Source organism: Watersipora subatra, chromosome 8 (genome assembly GCF_963576615.1).
Source record: "Watersipora subatra chromosome 8, tzWatSuba1.1, whole genome shotgun sequence".
Lineage (NCBI taxonomy): Eukaryota > Metazoa > Bryozoa > Gymnolaemata > Cheilostomatida > Watersiporidae > Watersipora > Watersipora subatra.
In genome coordinates this window covers 6588291-6610450 of record NC_088715.1, presented here as the reverse complement: position 1 = coordinate 6610450, position 22160 = coordinate 6588291, and the positions used below count along the sequence as shown (strand labels likewise).

At 35.7% G+C, this 22160-nt stretch overlaps 1 protein-coding gene across 1 annotated transcript in view; it reads left to right on the top strand.

Moving 5' to 3' along the window:
- Positions 1–21248, top strand: part of LOC137401530 (uncharacterized) — a 47238-nt gene extending 25990 nt beyond the window's left edge. Inside the window, exons 7-13 of the mRNA XM_068087930.1 lie at positions 11673–11878; positions 14848–14968; positions 15662–15797; positions 17207–17264; positions 18552–18769; positions 19972–20177; positions 20879–21248. Of these exons, the coding sequence (XP_067944031.1) occupies positions 11673–11878; positions 14848–14968; positions 15662–15797; positions 17207–17264; positions 18552–18769; positions 19972–20177; positions 20879–21104 (1171 nt within the window). The 3' untranslated portion in view covers positions 21105–21248. The remainder of the gene's footprint in view (positions 1–11672; positions 11879–14847; positions 14969–15661; positions 15798–17206; positions 17265–18551; positions 18770–19971; positions 20178–20878) is intronic.
- The last annotated feature ends 912 nt before the right edge of the window (positions 21249–22160 follow it).

Genomic DNA, 22160 nt, shown 5'->3' with positions numbered 1-22160 from the left:
GTAAATTAACTTAGAGTCTTCTATACTTTAGTAAATGTAATATTTTTTATAGTCATAAATACATATACTAATTAATAAAATGATAATTCTTTGCTATCTCCAATCATTGTTTCATAGCTTATCTGCCGTTTTACCTAGCTATAATATTTTTTTCGAATTTTCTTTGGTAAATTAGAGTCATGATTACAAATTATTTTCACTCGTAGGAAGTGGGTAAAATCGATTGATCATTGCAAATCTTTAATTTCCAGAACCAAAGCTTCGAATCGTTGGTTTGGCGTACTTGTGCCTTTATTAAATGTTTATTCGTTTTTAAAATTACACTCGCAATCTATTTAACTCCCAATTTGGAAGCTGTCAATAGATACGCTTTAGAATGACATATCTATGAATGACATATTTATTGCATCTACTTTGTTTACATTTGTTTTACTGATTACAGAATGTTTATGTCGTCCCACCAGCCGAAGAAGCTTTGTCAGTGTGGAAACTGCCATAAAGGAGAAAGCGAGACTTGAATGCGTGCTGGATGATGTTTTGTTTGAGTTTGTTGCAGTAGATGAATTTGTCTTATTGTATCAGCTAATACTATGTGAGTGGCCACGACTTGATGAATATTTTTAATAAAAGCTTTATGCCGAGATGAAAATATTTTTGCTTGTAAAAATTATATAATAAAATAATAATGTTGAAGATAATGCAAAACATGATTTGCAGAATATTGTAGTGAATCGGATATGGTATATGGGTGTCCGCAGAACTGGAGAATGTGAGTTCAAATCCAGTTTGCAGCAGACTTCTCATCCTCAAAACTCTATCCCTGTCTATATTCTTTTCAAAGAAATGGCTTGCTTATTTCACTTATTTAGTATTTGGTAAGAATAGTACTAGTAAGAAACTAGTACGTAGGCAATAGGTAATAGGCGACATAATGTCGGCGGGGCTTATGGGAGGCTGTATATCATTTGTATGGGTAGCTTCTGAACTGTGCTGATACAAAGACCGCGTTCTACATAAGTGACTTGACAGAATTACCGTAGACCGATAGAATTGGTAGTCGGTACCCAAATGTTTACACAACATTTGGAGAAAGTGAGTAGAACAAATTTTCAATTTTCGTTATTTGAGGCCTTTGAAACATTCATAATAATGCATCTGTAGCAGGATTCAAAATTTTATTCTAGCCAACATGAGCAAATACAAAATAAGATATATGCCAATAGAGCCGCGTAAGACTAGACTTTTATCGCAAATACCCGATGTGAATACGAGAGATAGAGACAGGTTGCCAAACGCGTGACATCATTTTGGGCAAGTCTGGGCACGTTTTGGTGGCCTGAGCGTTTTTACGGCGATCAGATTTTTTCGGTTTTAATCTTCAAATATCTTGGCAATGCGATCGCGTAACACAACAAACAACATATCAACTGATAGAGAAAAAAAAATGCTTTCTTTTAAGATCAACTTAAATTTGACGCAACTACATCTTTAAGTGCCTTTGAATCAAAGTGTAGTTCTGATGATTGTGACAATCTTCTCAGGTACATCGTCACTAAAACCATGACAACCACTACAGCAACAAAGAAAGAATTAATCGTTATTGATGTAACCTAGTCATTATTATATAGTGTTGTGGACACTTCTCTACTGATCACTTTTTATTATGGGTTCATAATGATCAAAGAATGTCAAAGTGGCAGGCATTATAGAGGTGGTGTCTAATTAAAGGGTGGCGCTCTATTTTTCAAACCTATAGCTGCGTTTTGTTACATGCAACATGTTACATGTTTAAATAAAGCTGGCGTTCAAGTAGAGGTTTTATGGTATGTCACATACTTATGAGAAAAGCCCATCTGTAATAGAATCACTGGCTTTTACAAAACAGACATTATTTATGTGTCCCACAAACTTTCCATAAATGATATACAGTGAAAGCATTTTCTAATTAAAACATGGTCCATCAGGGGCGGATCTACTGTGGTGCATATGGTGCAAATGCACCACCATAAATATGGCAAAAAAATTAAAAAAAGAGATTTAAAATCCATCAAGAATTGAGTAAATTACAATTCATTTCACTGAGAACTTGCTATGAGAGGAAATGAACAAAAACGGCCTAGTAGAGCTCGTTATAATGAACCAGTTTTAATAGCATTGACCTGAATTTGTTTAGCTTATAAACAAATGAGAATGGTCCCAATAAACATCCCCAATTGAGCCACAACTTTTTCGAAAGAAGTACTACAAGCAATTTTAAAAGCAAAATGTCTCAAAAGAAAGGTCAAGAACGAACTTTGGATCATTTTTTTCGACGACAAAACAACAATTCAAAAAAGTATGCCCTAATATGTCTGTTTTATAATAGCATCGTTATGTAGCTAATACTACGAAACATTTTTTATGGTAGTTTACAGAAATAATGGCGAATTTCTGCACAGCCAAACCAAATGGCTGTTGAGGTTTTGTGATTGATTTTGTCTTGATTTTATTTCATTGCACAAATGTTTGTTAACTTTCTGTTTACATGTAATCTTGATATACATAGTATAAGGAACATTATAAACACCAATTTAATTAATCATATCTAATGTCAATTTTTACCTCTAAACTTGTTGTTTGCTGCAAATAAATGATTACACTTTTTTGGGCTCAAACACACCTCTCCCTCAATCTAAGATGCCTAAATTTCAAAAAGTTCCGCTAGCGCAAGGCCAGAAAGGGGTCGCCCGCGCACCCCTTCCCACTCTAGATATATTACACAAATTTTGCACCACACACTTTTTTCTAGATCCACCCCTGATGGTTGATCTCTTAGCCATAAATTAATGACCTTAATTGCTTTGAGCTTGAAACTCATGTCAAAGGTCTAAGGTCAAATGTTACTTATGTTTGTTATGATGTGGCCAAGATTGAGTTCAAGTCTCAGAATCAGAAAGCTGTCGCAGATCTTGTTATATATGAAGGCTATATATATATATATATATATATATATATATATATATATATATATATATATATAAATTGAAGAAATTTGTTTCCTCACCCCAGTTAACCCATATGGGTGGTAATTTCTGTTTTAACTCGGGTCTCTGGGAGTTTGAGGACTTGCCTCAAGATCTTAGCTGTTCCCAATAGCGCATGTTTCTGCAACCCACTTGAGTTGATTGCTGTGCAATCAACTCAAATTAAAATCAACTCAAATTAAAATCTGGGCAAGCCACATTTTATGTGCAGATGTTCTTGCGCCCAGTGCTCCAATGACTACCGGAATTATAGTTGTTCTTACATCCCAGCATTTTTCAATCTCTTCTCCAAAAGGGAGATTTTCTCCAATTTTTCTTTGCTGGCTGTATTATAGTCATCGGGTACTGCTATATCTATTATAGTAGCCTTCTTGTTCTCCTTGTCCACCACCACTATAACAGGCTGGTTTGCTAGGACATGCTTGTCAGTCCGGATGTAGAAGTCCCAGAGGATCTTAGTGCAATCATTCTCATTGACCTTACCAGGAGCTTCCCACCATTATTGTGGTTTATTAAGGCCATAATCATCACATAGACTTCTGTACACAACACCTGCAACATGATTATGCTGCTCAGTATATGCATTTCCGGCTAGCTGCTTGCACCTGCTGATGGTGTGTTGCATGGTCTCAGTGCATCTTTGCACAGTTTGCATCTCGGATCATTTCTAGTGGGATAGATCTTTGTTTGGAGTTGCCTTGTTGGGAGCAATTGCTCCCGGGCTGCCATGAGTAGCGACTCTGTATTGGCCGTTAGGTTCCCTTTGTTCAACTACATATACATGTATGTCTGGTGAAGATCGCTAACCTTAGATATTTGTCAGTGATAAGTACCACAAAGAGGTTTCATGTGCGAGTCAAGCTCCTCATCATCACTGCGAAGTTCCATTGTCGGAGCAGCTGATTGAAATTCAGCTAGCAACTTATCTGTGGTGGCCATGGAGCCAGCATCGGCTTTAATGCTTTGTTCTTTTTAATGCTTTACATATATAGATACAGTCAAACATGGATAACTCGGCCACGGATAGCTCGAAAACATGGTTAATTCGAACGGTTTCTTTGGTCCGTTCCCACGTAATGATAAATTGCTATAGATAACTCGAATTCAACACTGTTAATTCGAACTGTTTTTTTGCCCAACGGCTAACGAAACGGTTGTTATCCTGCTTTAGAAAATCACTTTATTCAAAGCCATAGAGGTAAACCTCATCTTTTCGTAATTCATAAGCGTTGTTATTACCATCATCGGCAAAATAATTTTGTCAACGACTTTTCTAAAGGTTTGGTCAAATTTGATTTATACTGCTATACGATTACTAGCACGGACTAGCCGGGTCACGCGCGCAAGGATTTTTGCCACGCACATACAAAACAAAAACAGCATGTTGTTTTGTATGTGCGTGGCGAAAATCCTTGAGTGCGTGACCCGGCTAGCCCGTGACGAACAGTTTTCCGACGTTGATTCCGTGTTGAATCAACGTCGGAATGTTGAATGTTTAAAACGTCTTAAAAATTGTTTTTATTAAACGTATACGTTGTCTTAGCTAAAAAAAACTATTCATCGTTTGACCTAAACACAGAATACGTGTGTACATTCAATAAGTATCCATTCAAAAAGCGTGAGTGATATACAATGTACCGTTAAACCTCGTAAAACTTTTAATTGAACTGCCTCGGAGTGTTGCTCTTAACGAATCCCAGGTAAAGTAAGGGATTTTTCTTTGGTAACTTTTTCTTGAAGTTGCATAAACTTCAAGAAAAATTGGCAAAATTGATCGTGGGTAAAACGCTCAAAAGAAAAAGATGTCTTTTCTTTTGAGCATTTCAACAACGATCAAGTTTTTCCAATGTCAATCTAAAAAAATGTCCTGGCAATAACATCACCTCAAACAACAAACCAATATCAAGTGATAGAAAAATCTCTATACTTTTTCATGAAAACGTTTTAAACTTTACATTAGAAGCATTTAATTTGAAACAAGCCATTTGTGCTTTTGATTTATATTATAGTTTGTATATGTACATGTATCTACTAATAAATAAGTAAATATATGGACTTGTGACAGTGCTCTGATAACTTGAATGCTCTGATAATTCGAACACTTTTGCTCGGTCCCTTGAAGTTCGAGTTATCCATGTTTGACTGTATATATATAATATATATATATCTGTCTGACAGAGTAATTTAAATACATTCTTTATCGTATTGTTCACCCGAGTGTTGTATGCACCCTGCCGATAGTGTTGTATGCAACCTGCCGATAGTGTTATATGCAGCCTGTCGATAGTGTTATATGCCGCTTGTCGACAGTGTTATATGCAGCCTGTCGGTAGTATTATATGCAGCCGGTCGATAGTGTTATACGCAGCCGGTCGATAGTGTTATATGCAGCCGGTCGTTAGTGTTATATGCAGCCGGTTGATAGTTTATGAAGAAAAGATGAACTGTAAGTTACTAGCCAGCTAAAAAGTTTCTTTAATGAAAGATATATAAGATGTATGATTAACTTCGTAACGGTTATATACTTCAGGTGCTGTTTACATTACAATGGTCTGTTTAAACACCTGTCGTTTTTGCTACCCGCAACTCGGTAGGTATCGTTAACTACCTTGCATCGTAGTCGACTAATACATGGAATGTAGACTGACTCACCTTTTTGTTTAGCGTTGATCATTTGTAATACAAGAATGTTAGGTACTTGCTAATTAATTGTTGATTGGATAGTCTTACAAGGTGTGAACCCCTATTTTATCACTGTGTGAAGGATATATGAAGGACGTAGAGCTATTTTAACTTTCAGTGTTAGGCATTGTGGAATGATGCCTCTTAGCTTGTGTTCTATCGTAATAATGTAGCTTCAATATTTTTGTCATTTCTTTCGGCTACCGATATGTATATTATATATTATATATGCATATATTATAGATATGCATATATTGTATATATATTATATATATGCTTCTAAGATTAGGCTTTGTCTAATTGCATCTAAGATTAGGCCATGGCGCTCTATTTTTCGACCCTTCAGAGTGGTGGTAAAATAGAAGTGGTGATCAAATAAAGGTGGCATTCGGGTAGAGGTTTTACGATATATATTGTATATATAGACATCTATGAAGCCTTTTTAATAAATATATTTTAAAATGTCATTTCTATTCCAAATTAATTTTAAACTCTCAATTTTTTCATAGAAATACACTTGTTTTTAACTTTCACTAAAAGGAATTTCAAGATTAGACAATTCTCAAATTGGGAAAATGACTTTCTATTGGCAACCAGTTTTTGATAAAACATATTACCGAAGATATAATAATGTTATATCATAATATTAATAATATAATAATGCAATAAGACTTATTTTTTGTCTCAGGATGTTTTCCAAATACTATACTTGCTTGATAGTATTCAATAAGGGAACAATTAGAATAGCTCCTTTGATCAAATCGTCGAGCTGCGAAGTTTAAGCAACTTCCTGTATAGCGGCATTGATTTTCCAATTGTGCAAGGTTTTACCTTAGATGAAAAAACTTTTTAGAAGTAGGTTATTGTTTATATTATTGTTAAAACAATAATATAAACAATAATAACAATACGCACTAATATAATATTATTACTTTATATTAATACTCAAAATTAGTAATAATGTAGTATTAGTCAAATTTTAACTGGTAATTTTTTTTAGATTAGAGCATAGTAAATATGATCAATTGTTTTATATTTTGCCTTCATAATCTTGTTGCAATGTCACACTACATACAACTGCTAATTAGTTGTGATATCCAGTTAGTACAGTCCACTTCAAATGAGAACCTGCAACTAAAGGTGTTTTTCTCACTACTTGCAAACAGGATGTTCAATAGTTCCTTGTAATAACAAATATCTGATAATCATGTACACAAACATCACCGCATATGAAGGATTGTGGTACTTGTATCCATAAAAGCTTAGGGCAGTTTAGCTGGATATACGAGTGTTAGTTAGTTCATCGTTGGTCAATGTTGAGGTTGGATAGATTTATCTGCTAAATCTATACAAAAGGGAGAAGTAAAAAATACTGGCTATTGTTTGTGTTATTATCCTATAATCTTGATCATTTAGAATTAATTGCTACATATATATTATATATAATATAATTATATATATTATATATAATTATATTATATATAATATACCGTACTTTTCGGACTATTAGCCGCTACTTTTTTCTGACGATTTGAGCCATGCGGCTTATATAACGGTGCGGCTATTCTGTGGCTTTTTCTTTCACCGCTAGGGCGCATTAACCATGATCTCCGGTTAGTGCGCATCTAGCGGTGAAAGAAAATACGAAACAATGCCTAACTATACTGTTCCGCTAGACACGCTAGCGTTTTCTCTATTTTGCTAGAACAAAGAGAATTTTCTTCATCTAAAACCGGGCCATACGTGGTAATTAAAGGGATTAACATTGCTCCATCTGCGTCCTCCAAGGCTGCCAAGATAATAAAGCCGTTAATTATTGGGTGGCCTCATAATTTCTGACAGCACAGTTCAGGATCTGACCCGGTGCTAAATACAGGATGACTGAGCACATTATGAGGGCTTTGTAATTTTTGTGAGGATCCGTGAGTCACGCATGACTACACAACCAAAATAGATTGAATTGTTCCTGATAGAGTCGAAGGTAAGGACAGTTCCGTGTCAACACAGTTATATTTGCTAAATGGGACTTAATATTGGTTAAACAAACATGTTTTAAGATTGGTTGTTTAGAATTGGTTGTAAAAGGAATGGCCTTAGTTAATCCCCCTTCGAAATCATTCAACACACAAATCATGTTGTTTGCAGCTAGTGTGACTTGCTTGCGCAAGACTGTAATCTTATCTCCAGTGTTACCGCCAAAAATTTTTGTATAGAATTTTACAAAGAGGGTTTACTGACACTCCCTGACCCTTAACTATCTTTCTTCTGCTCACTTGATTTGCGTCAAACACTTTCGTGCCTTTGCTAGCTCTCTACACTCTTTGAAAGAAATTTACTGACAGGTGTTGACTTTGTTTTGGCCTTTTGCTCTAGTGGTTATTTTTAATGGCCTCATCTCATCAGATTGTTGTGGCAAAAAACACAAATTGACACAGATAAGGTTGACCTGTTCGCTGGATTTGGATTGTTCGCTGTTCGCTTGGATTTGTACAGCTCAGGGTCACCCATCATACTGCCCTTGTGAATCATTGGGCAAAGATTGCTATTTATACATAGTCAGTTATGGAGTAAATTGTGAGTCATATCATGCCAGGCTGGTTCACACTATATCGCCGCATTTCAACATCGATGCCACAATACTTCGGTGATCGTCGATGATAACCATGTTCACACTATCACAAACCTAACCGCGTTTGCATCAGGAAATACCTACTCCATGATGTAGTGTTTTCATTTATCTTTTTAAATTTTTGCGAAGAAACTTCTTTGTTTTCGCATACGGAAATAAAAAACTAGTCTCGCAGCGACTGTCATAAATGGATATGAAGAAATCACACTCTCAGCGACCGCAAATTACCATCGCTGAAATGGTTCACATTTAAAAGACAGTCGTCGATGCTCGGCGAATCATCGGAAAATTTTGACAGCTGCAAACTTGTCCGACGTGTCCGCCATGCTCCGTCGATGCCATCAGTTTATGGTTCACATAATAAACGCCAAAAGGGAAACGCTGACAAACGGCGATGTAGTGTAAACCGGCCTTACAAGCAACGATTCTGTCAAGGAATATATTCATATTGCAAGCTCTCCGACCAAAAGTAAACATACCATATGAAAAATAGTTTTAAACCGTAAAAAGAAAAAAAGCAATGCATCATGTCCAGCGTTGGTGTGACGATATGCAGCCATTACAACACACTTATAGCTAGAGCAGTCTGCTGAGGAGTTATCTAAAGCTCCGAGTGGCAGGAGACTACAAATTAGTGCTGGGCACGGGTAATAAAACTTGTTAAACTCGCGGGTTTATCTTCTTTCTAGTCTCGGGTAATAGATTTTGATCATTTCGATCCTGCGGTTTCGGGTTTTGACTTTCGAGTTCGAGTTTTGGTACAAGAATCCATCGAGTAGAGTGGACAAAAACTCGGTCTATTGGGCCATGCGCTCTAAGCACTGTTTCACAACCCGCCTATTAACGCTGCGAGCACGAATATCAGTCGATAGAAAATAGTAAAAATTAATAAATAAGTTGAATAAAATTATAATTGCATTGTAACTTTTATAATATGTCTGATGTTTAGAAATTTTAGACATAAAACCCATAAAAACAAACCCGATACCTGAAAAACCCGTTGGTCAAGAAGTACTCTTGCCGAGCACTACCAGCTACCCGATACTCGAAAAACTCGAACGGAAGGGTGCGGTCTAAACTCGTTGGCCAAGAAATACTCGTGTCTAGCACTACTATAAATACCTCAGCTAAGTATTGGACCGATATTTTTATATTGTTAATGGTTATGAGTTCTTACACTTGAAGAAAATAATTTCAGTTAAGGATGAAAAGCTTCCTTTGAATGTATTTGGCAACTATTGTTACGATGGCTCTGCAAAACCTTCTCAATAAATATCATTACTTTAGAGCTTTATTTTATACTCAGAATTTATTCTTAATTTTGTTTAATTTGTTTCCATCTTTACATAAATATGTGCTTGCTTTTAAGCTTTAAGCTTAGGTGGAAAGAGTTTCACAAGTAGACAAATCTCCAAATGGAAAAGTGACTCTATTGACGACCAGTTTTCAATAAAAACATTACCCAAGAAACAACGCAATAAGAGTTATTTTTAGAATGTTTTAGTTCAATATTTAATGTATGTTTTTTTGAATACCAAACTTGCTAAACAGTAATAAAATAAAAAACTAGAAGTAAGAATATTTCCTGGTGTCACTCAGTTTAAGCAACTGTCTTCATCTCCAAATTCTGCAATATTTCGCTCTGGATGAAAAATCATGACAATTGACAAGTTGGCTTATCGCTATTAATTAGTAATCTATAAATCCATAAGTCCGGTCAGTCCAGTTATTATTTTTACAATAAGTTGATGGAAAACGCACATTTTCGGCATCCATTCTGATCGATTTGTTTATTGTTTCTAAATAACCAATTTTATTCTGCAAAGTAAACCTAGTATAAAATAATTTATATTTTCACAATAAAGCAAAAAACCGCTCTTTTTATACTTTTACTATAAAAGGAATGGTTCTACCTGTTTGTCATCTATCTGTACCCAGAGGTAAAGGTTTAGATAAAATAGAACTTTTGATGATATTCCAACTCTTTGCATGCACATTGGTGGACTAACGCTGTAGCACCTGCACCAATCGATCGCCTTTGTATTTATGAACGAGCGCAGCTATTCTATTAAAATCTAGGAGTGAAAGATTTTCCTCGTGCTAGATTTGATCTCGGTCCTTCCCGTAAACCAGACGGTAACCTAACCAATTAAGCTATGCGAGATGCAATGGAGTTGTTTAGCGATATGAGTCGTTATCTCGGTTAAAATACACATAGCACGCTGTGTTACGCTACGATACTAAAGCTCGCCCCCATAATAGCTTACTTAAATTCGTCATTGACAAGGTGTCAGGCTAATGGCAAGTGGCAGGCAACTACATTACCTTCCACTGTTATAAGCGTTTTTAATACTCGTGCAACGCCAGGCAGTCGACTAGTAATGTAATATTGGTAAGTTTTTAACACATACAATTTTGTTTTGAGATTAAAGCATGGTTTATAAGATTTATATGATTTTGGTTAATATGATCCATTTACATCTTTCAGTAAAGATTTTGTCAAACAGTAAGGTTTAGTTGATGTGAACTTGTTGTTTAATGTAATGAACACAATCATAAATACAGTAAACTCTTTAATAAATACAGTAAACTCCTTAATAAATACCGTAAACTCCTAAATAAATGTAACCGACTTGATAACAGCAACAAACACATTCATATAGCTGTAAATTCCTTGCTAAATACAGTAGACCTTTTTCTAAATACAGCAAACTTTTTGCTAAATACAGTAGACCTCTTGATAAATACAGCAAACATCTTGATAAATACAGTAGTCCTCTTGCTAAATGCAGTAAACCTCTTGATGAATACAGTAGACCTTTTTTCAAATTCAGGAGACCTCTTGGCAAACTCAAGAGTCTTTTTGGTAAATATAGTGGATATATTGATAAATTGGGTCGAATCATTAATGATTACAGTGATCTCTTTAATAAATACCGTAAACGCTTTCATTAACACATTACATTATTTGGTCAAATCTATGACAAATTGAGTCTTTTCCTTGAAGACTACAATAAATTCCTTAATGACTACAGTAAATTCCTTAATGACTACAGTAAACCTCTTAATAAATACCATTTAACTCATGTTTAATACAACTCTATTTATCTACTCTTTCATATCATAGACACTTTGATAACTGCAGTAAGCTCCTTGGTGACTGCAGTAAGCTCCTTGATGACTACAGTAAATTCCTTAATGACTGCAGTAAGCTTATTAATGACTGCAGTAAACTCCTTGATAACTGCAGTAAACTCCTTGATGACTGCAGTAAACTCCTTGGTTCGTACAAATTAGTAGTTGCGATAATCTTTTTGATAAGTGGAGTGTTTTGGCAGAGAGGAGGCTTGGTACCCGGTTAGACTGAGATCAGACAGAGACACTGTCGAAGTGGTTTCTGAGCTTGGACACAGGGAGACACAAGCACTCCTGAACACTGGAGATGGCTTACAGCTTTCAAACATGTGCGACAAATCCAAAAATGGAAAGTTGAACGGAAATGTTACACATACGGAAATTAAACTCTATCCCAAGGCCATAGAAGGTGAGCTTAGTGAATATTTGGGGAATGCTATTGGGAAGAGATCTGAAAGTTTCCCTTATCATGTAGTACATGTCACTCATTTTATGGAAACTATGGATATCAACTTGAAGGTGTGAAACAGGCCAGAAATATTCCACAATCATTTATTTGTCTTCTTGTATCTCAACTAAATTAGGATTTGTTTCCCTTGGTCTCTTTTTCACATCATGGCATTATCAAAGTCTGTCCACTATATATATTTACTGCTGCTTAATGCACATAAATTATATAATTTTTTTATTATATAGTTCAATACATCAGCGTCTTGGCTTTCGAATGAGCCTATATTCAATACACAAAGAATAATAGAACTATGAAAAACAGGGTGTCAAAAGTATGTCCTGCAATAAAAAAACACTTGGTTGCGGTTCCCATAATCTGATGTCATAATTCTTATTTAGCCTTAGGTAGTCGATCCCGTTTGCTGCCATTGAGGCTGCACTTTTCTGTGACAATCGGTGCCCTTAAACCCAGAGAGGGCTAATAATAAACTAGGATTCTAGATAATCAACAATGCCCGGGATCGTTCTAACGTCGAACAATACAAACACATGTTCTGGGTTAATTAATTATGCTTCAATAAATATACTGTCATTGATAAAGGTAATGAAATCACATCGATTAAATTGTGACCTGCAGCGGCGTGGCAATAGGTCTATATGTCAATCGCACTTTCGCGAGATCAGCAATGCCTGAAATTAATTAGTCTCAGTTGTGCCCCTCAACATCACAATAAAAAGAGAGGGCTAGTGCATAATATCATCGAGAAAACATAGTATGGTGCTTGGAATCTGAGTTATTTATCATAGAAATAATCTGTACATGGAGAGCTAATGACACCGATTCATTTGTCATCTTCCTTGGTTCTCTGGAGTTGTCCTACCTTCGCCTGCCACTAGCGTCATTATCGTAGTTAATAAATATAAGCGGTAAGCAATAAAAAAAGGGATAAGAGCACACAATACCGAATATGAAAATTGTGACGTCACAGTTTTCGAGCCTATACCATTGAACATTTCTGCGGTAGAGCTCTGGGGAAATCCTAGAAACCCCAACCAATGTCTGTCTGACCATGTCAAACAATGGCTCATTCGAAAGCCAAGACTCTGATGTACTGAAATATATGATAAAAAATTATGTTATTTATGTGCTTTAAGAAATTGTCTTTACAGTCTTTTACAGTGAAAAATGGACTTGATTTCATATTCCTAGTGTAACTCACATTGATACATTTTGCATGCCTTTTTTGTAATAATCTCATCTGTGTACAGTTGAACCTCTGAACCAGTGAATCTGACGGTCTCCTTATGCACTTAATTAAATACATGGTAACTCCAGCATATGAAATCTAAAGTTCTTTAAATCATTGCTGTTTTGTTAATCAGCACCTACTACACCTAGTTTGGTTTGACGATGTTATAATAATATTAAACATTATTTTGTACCTTCCTCTCATAAAATAGACGCTCCTACAACGTAACTAATCTGTTCTAGGAATGTTTAGGGATTTTACGTTATACGAACAGTAAAATACATGTAAATTGCCTAATCCATTTCAAGATCTTTCCAAACACAAACCTTTGGCCATACAAAAAAGGAAAAGCTAGACTAACTTTTTAATTTGTTGCTTGTACCGTAACTGTAATGTTATTAGTTTGCCTTGACAACTTGTCTCCTTTTTCTGATCAATTTCACTGGTTTTATGAACTATAAATGCAATAATTTTACAATAAGTTGATGGAAAACGCACATTTTCGGCATCCATTCATATCGATTTGTTTATTGTTTCTAAATAACAAATTTTATTCTGCAAAGTAAACCTAATAAAAAATAATTTATATGTTCACAATAAAGCAAAAAACCGCTCTTTTTATACTTTTACTATAAAAGGAATGGTTCTACCTGCTTGTCATCTATCTGTACCCAGAGGTCAAGGTTAAGATAAAATAGAACTTTCGATGATATTCCAACTCGTTGCATGCACATTGGTGGACTAACGCTGTAACACCTGCACCAATCGATCGCCTTTGTATTTATGAACGAGCGCAGCTATTCTATTCTCTGTTTTGTCGACACATCTGACGGTCTATCACTACAAACTTAAATGCCATGAAAGCTGTATATTGTAATAGATGCAACGATATACATATGTCATTTTTCTCTCTTACAAGTGCAGCGAGATATGTTGCCATTCAAATCATATGTGATAACTCGCCATGAATTGACAATTTATGTCATATGGACATTTTTTATGTGTTATAAAGCAAAAACTACATAACTTCTTTGTTATCTTGAATTTACGTCATAGGAGCGTCTAATGTAGTTTTTAAAAATTTCTATAATAAAAGCTTTGTCCATTTGTCATTCTAAGTCACAATTGGATGTTGGAAACATTATTACATCGTATGGGATTCGAACTCACTACATTGAGCGTGGTAGGCCAACATTCCTACACCTCTGCTAATCTACCATCTTCTGGCACCGTAGGAAATTGTACATATAGATATTACAAATTACGATCTCTCATGGCGCACCAGAACTGCCAGGGTCATTAATAGTAGTGATAAGAACGGAAAAAGGCTTTTTTAATTTAAACAAAATATTAGAAAAGATTAAAACAGAAAATCTTAGCAAATATGAACAGACATTTATGGATGAATTCTAGAAAGTCGTGTGAAGCTGTCTAGTGGTTATTGTGAGGAAGTGAAATTGATGCCGAGAATAGAAAGACTCAAACTAGTGAAAGGGGAACAGCTGGGCTGATGATTGAAGATAAAATTCATTAAGTCTTGAACACAAAAAAGGCGGACCATAAAACACTCACATAGCATTGACCAATAGCTAGTTGCGTTTGTGGCAACTTTCTGATGAATAGAACTATTTGTAACTCTACTTATCAAGCTTCTGACAGGCTCTAGCCTTTGTTCCAGGAAAGGTGGAGTTTGATGAATCCACATTCTATGATGATACAGACGAGGGGCGATTTCGCAAAGAGTATAACGCAAAATGGCCAACTTCCTTTTGGAACCAATACTGCGTACTAACCAAGAGGTAATCTACAGGTTAATGTGGGAGTTGTTTGTCCTATTTTTTTTCAAGAACAATAACTCTAAAATATAAACATAGCTTTGCTAAAGGTCCAACCATATCATGCTAAAGTTAAACAATCTGTTAACAGCATGTTAAACATGCTCAACATGCTGGTAAATAACATGTTTAACAGCATGTTGTTTAGCTTTTTGTACAATAGCCAAATTTCAGGTAATTTGATGTGTCAGTTTTTTGTAACTGGCTAAAATATACGACCATATTTGGTCATGGCTCAAACACTACTGTGGTTTCGACCAGTCATTTATTGTCGTACATAAAAATGTGTGTTATTGTTTAGAACAGCAGACCAAATGATGGTTTTTGAACCTTCATCATTAAGACTAGTCGACACGGTGGTTATTTTTCAGGCTGTGGCCAAATATAGTCATATACTTTAGCCTGTTACAAGTAAATTGATGTTTCAAATGACTTGAAATTTGGTTATTCTACATAAAGGACACTGCTTAGCTACATGCTGTTAACAGATGGCTCCCTCTAAACACGGTACAACAAGACCTTTGATGATCATTTGCGTTTAGTTCCGGTTTTTTCAAGTGTCGGTGTACTAGCAAAACTACAGTCGCCATTTAATTTTCCCGAATCTTACACGCTTGCATTGTTTCTTCCTATTATTGTGTAACTTATTTTGCACAGGTCATTCTGGCAGGCGCTACCCAGAATACTTAGCAAGTGGCACATCATACAGGTTATTGTAGTGGCCATCATGGGTGGCCTCCTCTGGCTGAACATGAGTCCATCAGAAGAGAGACTAACAGACAGGCATGGTTTGGTGAGTTCTTATCCTCTGGCCAATCAACACTCTGCTTACATTGATGTTTCCTTTTCTTCCAAGCTGCTTTTTATGTAATGTAATTGTCATTCGCTTGTTTATTTGCTAAAACCTACTAATTTTAATGTAATTAAACAGTGAAAGCTAAAGGTAATCTTTTCCATAATAAAAACCCTGTTAGTCCATCTGTATGTCTGAAGGCATGGTTGGAGGTTGAGAAAAAGATTTCATCATACAGGATTTGAGCTTGCCACTTTCAGCATGGTAGACCAACATTCTTAACCACTCCAATCGACCATCCACTAGCATTCAAGAATAATTGCGCGTATAGTTATTACACCTGACGATCATGCACGACACATTAGACTGCCAGGGTACTACTACTGTTTAGTTTGTGGTTGGTCACCGTGCCCTAGTACATTGTCCACAGATAATGTACATAAAACTATCAAAGAATGCCTAGTAGAGGTGACCTAATCATTGTTAGAGTTTCGGATTCTCTCTGTATCGTCGTACAAGAAGGGATTCCAAATGCTAGAAATATTGCTGTAGTTTTTTCTTTGATACACAATAACTGATTTAGGCCAGCTTTGTTGATGATGAATAAGCTCATGGCTGTCGATGCATCATTAAAAGCCATAGCTCCAGATCTTTAGATATAGTTAAAGTTTTCAGGCTATGATGGCTGAACTCTTGTTGTATGATAACACGGTTGGTGAGTTTTAAAATGTTTTTATTTGAATTCTGCGCAAGGCGGCCTCTAATCAATAGAGTAATTATCGTATCAATCACTTACGTATTGTTAAAACCAGCAAGTAGAAGACAATTCCAAGTTTATAGATATCTACCGACTTCAATGGATGTTTATCACTTACCCAATTCCATGGTAGTTATTTTTCAATAGTTACTGCTCGGAATCTGTGTGATCAATTAGTCAAACAAAATTTTGTTGTGATCTCGAGAGAAAAAATGCCAGCTATTGGATTCGTTGTTGATCCTAGTTTTAAGCTAACAACTAACATGGCCTGGTCACAATACAAAAAGTAGTAGGGTTGTCTTACCTTACATAGCTGTTCCATTGAATCCTAAATTCAACCAATTGATTGCATATATATTGAAGTGATGGTTTCAGAATTTTAAACTGTGACTGTTTCGCGAACTCATGACTAGCCCAGGTTCCCCTGGTAGCTGAATAACCTTATTTCCAGACTTTTAGAAGGTGACTGATTATCTGTAAACTGACCAAGTTCTTCTCTTGTCAGTTGTTGTTTCTTGCCTCTTAGTTTTCATGGATTTGATACTAAAATCAAGGCACACTAAGCCTGTTAGGTTGACACTCACAATGAAAATGTCTGCAAAATATGATTCCTTTAACTAGCCAATAAATCATATTCATGCTTTGCTTGTAGTTATTCTTTGGAGTTGTTTACTGCTGCTTCCTGACTCTAATAGACGCAATGCTATCATGTAAGTATTAGAATTCGGTAGACTGATTGACCTAGTTAGTATCATCTGAGGTTGACTGTTTTGTATTGGTGGCATAGAAATGTGAACTCCTGAGCTAGAAATTTTCCAACATATCAATTGTTAGTCTGTGTTTCATAAGTAGACAAGTTATTGCTTCAAATGGTCATCTTTAAGTGGCAAGCTCTGGTTCACAGGCTTGATGTGATGAAAATATTTTAGCTGAATCACCTGCATAGTATGGGTCTCATTAGTTTTGAGCTATGAACTAGTATTACTTAAAAGTGGAAGGCCTGCTTTTTAATTTGAAAAGTCATAAGTGAGCTCGAGTTTCAAAGTTAGCTAGTTCTCCGACAGTTGAAGTCACATAAAAACTTAAGTTACTTTGATGAATGCACTACATTTGTGCTGTCTCTGATGAGACTGGTGATAATATGATTAGACTGGGTGGAACTTACACCTACCAGTTTCTGAAATGTCAGTGAGAAGATATTTACCACTCACTGTAGTCCGCATGTGAAGATGAGATTAGGATTTGCAGCTGCATAAAATTTCTGTAATGTAGTTTTATGTGTAGCCACAGCATTTGCCTATGGCCAAGAGTTGTGTGTCATGCAGCTTTGCAGGTTTCGTACAAAGGGGTTTCATTAGTGAGCGGTTGAATAATTAACCTAACTCGTCTGCAGTGAAACAAAAAGAAACAATTATATGTATAGCTTGAACCGATGGAAAACATGAACTTAGTTTCGCTTTGCAAAAAGTTCCTTCTTCCTGATGCTCAGCTGTGTTGGGCTCATTACTGCTTAATTGTAGATCAATAGACTTTTGATGATTATCTATGAAGCAATAGTAGCAGTGACAGCAATTGTTTATTTGTAGCAGTAATAATAGTAATAGTAGTTGTAATTGTATAATAATAGTAATTGTAGTAATAATTATAATGCAGTAAGCTAAAGTAAGAGTAAAACCTCGTCTGACTAGGAACATGCTCAACTTGTTGACCACAGTAGTAAGCGATAAGGCCAAAAAAGTGTTCGTACTCATTCTGCAGCACATTTGTTGCCTTTTTATGAACTGATGTAAAGTTTTATGCTGAATAATTTGGTATCAAAATCTTTTTCATAGACCATCTGTGTCAAATGTTATGACAACTTATATGCACCATCGTCAAATACTTGGTTTACTGAATATGTAATTATATCCTGGTAAAAATATTTAATATAGAAAGAGTTGAGTGACTCCCACATCACCTTTAGTTGTTCCTTTTGTAACCACCCTACTGTGTTGCAGTCCCAGCGGACAGAACAGTGCTGAACAAGGAAAGGTTGGCTGGCTATTACAGGCTATCAGCCTACTACCTCGCTAAGCTGACTAGCGATCTTCCACTCGTTCTTATACTCCCCGCTACTCATATCACCATCACCTATTGGATGGCCTTCATCAACCCAAACTTCTGGGTCTTCCTTCGGATCATGGGTTGTATTCTGTTGTCATCAGCTCTGTCTCATGTAAGACACCCTCTTCGATTCATCTCATGCAGATTATCTTATGTAGTTGACACTTACCTAGTAGACAGATTCACTTTCCATTCACTGTGCAGTCACATATCACTTTTTATCATGTTAACCATGGATCTTCTCCAGATTGCTCGATTTAACCGCATCGAAAGCACGTTAGATATGAACTTACACAAAATTTTAGTAGATTTTATCAGAAAGTATTTGTATTTTTCTATCATTTGTGATTGTTTTTGATGCTTGAGGTGATGTCAGGATGTTTCGAGAATAAAATCGACAAAGCTTGATCGTAGTTAAAACGCTCAGATCAAACGAAAGTGGGATTAAGACGTCTTTTGCCGCGAAGAGACCAACAGAATAGAGACCCTGCAACTGGAATGTAATTTCCGATATCAAATATAGCAACTAGAGATGTCGTTTCACATGTATTTGTTTTATGAGCGTTTTAACCGCGATCAAGTTTTGTCGATTTTATCCTGGCAGTCCTGTCTGATTCCCTCAAGCTTCAAAAGCAATTGCAAATATTAGAAAAATACTGATATTTTCTGGTAAAATCTACTCAAATTTTGTGTAGTTCACCTTTAAAACAATCAATAACCAAAGTCAAATTTGAACGCTTTATAGCCGAACAAATTTCAAGATTGTTCGTAATTATTGTTATAGTTGCTAAAACAGTAATTTACTACTCTCTGAGTTTATAAAACGTTTTAATAAAAAGTCATAGAAATATCCAGAACCCTCCTAGTCTTAAGCTCTTTCTAGTGGAACTTTTGTTACAGGTTCTTTAGCCAATATAGTATGTGAATGTAATCTGTATTTAAACGTATCAATAAAATGGTTCATAATAAAATTTCAATTACAAGTTCAATTCAGTTACAAAATTCAAAATTTCAATTACGGTAACAGAGCCTACAGTTTGTTTGGCTTATCATTTGGAAGAATCAAGATCTGACCCTGTCATAGATATAACACAGTACATATAATATTTACCTGAACAGACATCTCCAGTTTTAGAAACCATATTTAAATTTCCATAGAAGCTCAAACCAATATAAAATGTTAACAAACACTAACAATATTTGAAAAACAGCTGCTAGTTTCCAGCAAGGTGTAGATAAAAAGCCTCTAGTACAGCTTTCGTTGTTTAACTGGTTTCTAAAGCATTAATAAGGAGTATATCTATACATTGACAGAGCATGTCTATGGCCTACAGCGCCCTCATACTCAAGATGCATATTTCCATCATGTTCTGCACAACAACTATGCTGTTACTGACTCTCTCTGGAGGTTTCTACGCTAAGTCTGTTCCTTTCTGGCTCGAGTGGCTCAAATATGCTTCCTTCCTCCAGCACTCCTACTCAGCCATCTTAAACATAGATCTCAACTCTATTGACATCAGGTAAGTCACTGGTAACATATTTTGTTTATTCTATTTATGGCAGAAAACTTATGTGTAGATTTATAGACATGTCAGGTTTTTAAAGCATTTTTATTTTAAGTGTTATCTGGTTGCTTTGACTTTAATTCTCTTGTTGAAATAAGCAACAATATATTTGAGTTAATCTATTTTTATGCATGTAAATACATGTAGGTTAGTTCCATAGACATGTTGATGTGCATGTGTATGAAGCTACTGATTGATAGGATAATTTTTAACTCTTCAGTAGTAGAACGGTTTTATCCTGTAGTAGATCTATTGATTTACTTGATGAGTATTTGTTAACTTCATGGATTTTTATGATGATCTTGTCATAGCTCTATTGATTGATATCCTGCGTTTGTGTTAACTCTATCAATTAATATGATGATCTTGTGTAACTCTTTTGTGTAACACAATATTGTCATGTAAATCATAGAGTTAACAAAAAATGTAGGTACTGTTCACAGAATTGTTTTTGTTTCTGATTGTGTTTGATAATGGCCATTAGGTATTTAACCAAAAAGCTTTGTGTCAAATCTATGAATCGGTGAGTATACTTTATTTCTGAATGATTTTCAACTATCAACCCAAGATTTCTAGAGTGGAGTGATTATATAGCAATCTTACTTCCTGTACTTTTGTTAGAACCGTGCTTGACCTTTAGACTGTTGTTCTTACAGGTGTGCGGAGGGTAGTAGCAGCTACCCATCATGCTATAGCAATGGCACACAGTCTACAAACTCTTCTAGATATATATCAAGAGAAGAGCTCTTAAAAGAATATACAATGAACACTGAGGGTCTCCACGAAGGTCACCATATATCTATAGTACTTCTTGTCACTATCGCTGCCATGGCATCGACATACATCATCCTCAGATTCATCCGCAAACCACACTTGACCTAAATCATTCTGTATTCATTCCTGCAATAGAAAGCATGTTCAGGTTATATTTTATATGCAGCCTTTTGCTTAGAATCACATTATGACAATCCGTGATAAGAGACGCAATTTGTGCCATGTATTTCTAGTTTTTAAAACGTTCACTTTACCGCTTTGTGAATGTATAAATTTGTTGGTTAAATTTGTTATTCTGAAATATTTGCTAGTTTTTTCTGCTAATAAAAATACTAATTACCCGTAACTGCCAAATCTACTGTTTAGATACTCACCTGCCACTGTCTGTCATCCAGATGTCACATCGGCACTGGGAACAAAGTCCTTCACCAATATGTCACAGATGCTCTTATCTTTCATGCTCATGTGATAATGGCACTTGACATTTACCTGTCATTATCGTCATCTAGTGCATTAGTGAAGGAGATGTGGCTTTTGGATATTTGAAGCTTACTGTCATCGATGCTTCATTTTAACTAGCCTATTTACCATGGAAGCCATCTTGAAAGTCGCAGCTGGTAGGATGCAGTCAATATATATATACATGTATATACATGTACTGTATATACAAATCTCCCTGTTTGTCTTTTTGTTAAACCTTTTGTCCAGTTGTAGCAATTAAAATATAGCAATGAAATATCTTTATGGACCGGGATTTGATCCTGGGACCTCCAGAGTAACGATTGTTAGGCTGGCCCAAAAGGCGATGTTATTTTAGTAAAATCTAGTTTTCCAGGTAAGTTAATCAAATTCAGGAGGTAATTATTTTACTACCTGTACAATATACAAATATAATACAGATCTGAATATCACCATTAGGCCCAACAGCCTTTTGGAGGGTGATAGTTAGTGTTTCCATTTAAATCAACTAAACAGTTGAAATGCTGAAAAGACTGCAGACGCTTATCAGATTATTATAATAAGGGGCCTACTATCAGCTTGGGCTGGTAGTAGATCACTCACTCTACCAGAAGCACCAGGATCTGTAGAAAGAACTTGAAGAGTTTAAAGTCAAAAAATCATTAGCTCCTTGGACTGAAAAATTCTGTGAGTTGAGGGGCAAAA